At 57.4% G+C, this 3,351-nt stretch overlaps 1 protein-coding gene across 1 annotated transcript in view; it reads right to left on the reverse strand.

Moving 5' to 3' along the window:
* The window catches only part of FADS2 (fatty acid desaturase 2), a 37,619-nt gene that overhangs the window by 2,625 nt on the left and 31,643 nt on the right, over positions 1–3,351 (reverse strand). The window contains exons 8-10 of the mRNA XM_010854037.1: positions 751–848; positions 398–494; positions 26–105 (exon numbers count right to left, since the gene is read on the reverse strand). Coding sequence (XP_010852339.1) covers positions 26–105; positions 398–494; positions 751–848 — 275 coding nt within the window. The remainder of the gene's footprint in view (positions 1–25; positions 106–397; positions 495–750; positions 849–3,351) is intronic.

Here is a 3,351-nt window from a genome sequence, read left to right on the forward strand (position 1 = left end):
ACTCCATGCCCACGCCTGCGCTCACTGGTGCTCGATCTGGAAGTTGAGGTGCCCACTGAACCAGTCATTGAAGAAGGACTGCTCCACATTGCAGGTGGCTGCCAGCTGTTGGGGAGAAGTGGGGTGAGTGGCTGGAAGCAGAAGCACAAAGGGACTCCTCTCCCTTCTGTAAGGCCCAGCCTTCCCTGGGTCTCACCGCCCTGCCCCGATTTCCCACTGGTCCCTCCAGAAGGTCCCAGCCACTCTCTCCTGCCCGGCCCTGGCCCTCCCAGTGGAAGGACACTGGCAGCCCCAGGGAAGGGCAGGACAGTGCAGGGCCTACTGGGCAGCCACGCTCCTGGGGACGTGGACCTGGGCTCCGTGGGGCTCCCCGGCAGCCAGCGCTGGCTGCCCTCACCTGGCTGCTGAACCAGTCGCGGTAGGGCTCTCGGTCAATCTCCATGACGATGTGATTCATCTGTGTGACCCACACAAACCAGTGGCTCTCCAGGAACCTGGAAGGGAGCTCGGCTCAGTGTGCAGCCTGGTGGCTCAGTCTCCACGGGGTCCGGGGAATCGGTGGGAACCGAGTGTCTCTCCCAACCGCAAACGGGGCAAGTGGAGAGGGTTGAGTGAAGCCCCTTGATGAGGGGCCCGGGCAGAAAGTGGGACCTCTGAGGCTTTCCTCGGTGGACGGGGGCCTCACATCAAACCCCCATCAGCACCAGTGCTTGGGGGCCGAGGGGCTAGTAGCCAGCAAAACTCAGGCACCTGATGAAGTTGAGGAAAAGGATGGATCCCAGAACACCATAGAAAGGGATGTAGGTGATGAAGAAACGGGTGTAGTAGCTGATGGCCCAGGCCAAGTCCTGTGGAGAGAAACAGTTAGACGTGGGAGTGTCTTGCCCTCCTGGGCATGTGGTCCCAACCACAGGTGTGTACACAGCAAGCCCAGCTCACTGCTGAGTGAAGAAACCCTACGGGCCTCCAGGGAGCTGCATACTGGGTCCAGCTAAGGATCCGAGGCCTGCCAGAGGAGGGTGTATACGACAGTCTTTGTGTCTAGGAGAAGGCTGAGCGGTTTTAGCAACGTGGAGGGGCTACAAGCTCTGCATCTAGGGAAATCCGCAGGGATGGGGACTAACATCCTAGTCCTGGGGATTCTGGAGGTGTACTACAATGTGCACACACCCCCGACACCCACAGGCTCACAAACTGCTCGTCGGCACCTGGGGGTCCTCACTCCAGCACGACAAAGGCCAGGGACGCCATCCAGCACCCACCTCAGGACCCTCCCAGCAGCCTGACAGTGCTGGCCCTCTTCCCACACCCGCGTCTCCTCCCAGCCCCTCTTCCATTCTGCTCTCTCTTCCTGGGCAAGCACCCTGCCTCCCCCAGCAGCCTCCACGGCTCTGCAACCATGGCAACCGGAGTGAACTGTCTTAGCTCCAAGCCCACTCTGTCTGCCCCTGCTAAGCCCTCCCATTCCACCCAGAGTAGCCACAGGGACTGGCGACCACTCTGCCCAGCCACCCTGCCCCAGCTTGTTTCCACCTCAAGGCCTTTGCACTGACTATTTCCACCCTCATCACTTCTCCCCACTCGGCAGGGTAGCGATGAGAGCACAGGCTCCTCCCTGTTCTCTGTATGTGCTAAGTCTCCAATTGTGTCCAGCTCTTTGCAACCCTATAGATTGAATAGCCCACCAGGCTCCTCTGTCCATAGGATTCTTCAGACAAGAATACTGGCGTGGGTTGCCACGCCCTCCTCCAGGGGATCTTGAGGACCCCGGGATTGAACCCATGTCTGTCTCCTGCATTCTTTACCACTAGTGCCCCTTGTGGCTATTCTGTGTCGCTTGTAAGTAACTTTCTGAGCTGTGCCTCTGATCCTCCGTCTTCAGTATGGGAAAAGACTATCCCCCGAGGTTCTACAGGCCTGAAGCTGTGGCAACAATAAGCAGAGCTTGCAAGTCCGAGCTCTAACGACTCCACTCTGGTCTCGGCACCAGTTTGCTGCCATGGAGACCTTCCGACATGCAAGCTGGATCACGCCACTGCCATCTGCAAAGCCATCACAAGCCTCCTGCCCCGCTGGGGGATAAAAGACAAAATCCAGCCTCCCAGTAGGATGCACGGGTCCCTCACATGCCTGTCCACCGTCCTGGCCTTGCCTGCAGCCTGTCACGTCTCCCATGGCCCAGGCGTGCCATGCTGTCTGTGTCTAGCTGGATCTGCCCAGAGGCTCCTCCTCCCCTTATCTGCTCAGCAAACTCATCCTTCATAGGAGCTCTGTTTGGTTCATCTCCACAAGCATTCTTCCCTGTGTCAGGGGCTGAGTTAGGTGCTGGAGGCAAACCGAAGTGCTTGAGAACCCCTTGTCTGGAAGGACAGACTTTAGCCGGAGATCCCTTCCATAGCATACGGAAGGGGACACACAGTTACAAGGATGATGGCAGCGTGGCATAAGGTCCCAACCCCGTCCTGATTTAGAAAGACCCCCATCAGGAGGTGGTGCCCGAGCCGGGCTGGGATACAGTGAAGGTTGGCCAAGCAAAGAACAGTAGGATGGATGTTTGCAGAAATGACAATGCGAAGAGAAGTCCGGAGAGGTGAGCAGGGAGGGGCTGTGTTTACATGTAGATTATATGCTCCATGTACTCCAGCCCAAGCGCTCCAGGTGGGGGCAAGAGACGATGGCCAGGTCACATCCGCCTGGGGGAGACTGGCCTCTATTTTGGTGGCAAGGAAGAAGACCCACTGTGCTTTAAATGACAAGAATGTGGTTCCATTTGAATCATAAAAATAGGTCCCTGCCGACTGAAGGTGAGAAGATTCTGTTATTCCAGGAGCTCAGGGATGAAATGAGGGAAGCCCAAACCAGGACCCCGGCCCTGCCGAGGGGGCAACAGTCTCTAGGACTCTAGGAGGCAGGGGCAGTTCTGTGCAGAGACTGCTTGGTCATGGTGAACCCAGGCTGGTCCCCGGTGTTGGTGTCATCGGCTGGGGAGGAAAGGAGTGGGAAGAGTGGCTGGGAAGGGGTCTGAAGGGCCAGCAGTGGGCAGAGGGCAAGTCCTCAGGACGGAGGTGGTCTTTAAGGATACATGTGCGACTAACAAGTCGCTCAGTCATGTCCAACTCTTTTCGACTCCATGGACTATAGCCCGCCAGGCTCCTCTGTCCATGGGATTCTCCAGGCAAGAATATTGGAGTGGGTTGCCATTCCCTTCTCCAGGGGATCTTCCCGACTCAGGGATCGAACCTGAGTTTCCTGCAGGGCAAGCAGATCCTTTACCATCTGAGCCACCAGGGGAGCCATTAAGGGGGTGGGGGAAGCCAATATTTTATTCTGTTTCTACTTTTCATCACATTC

Source organism: Bison bison, unplaced genomic scaffold, assembly GCF_000754665.1.
Source record: "Bison bison bison isolate TAMUID 2011002044 unplaced genomic scaffold, Bison_UMD1.0 scf7180017864334, whole genome shotgun sequence".
NCBI classification, from domain to species: Eukaryota; Metazoa; Chordata; class Mammalia; order Artiodactyla; family Bovidae; genus Bison; species Bison bison.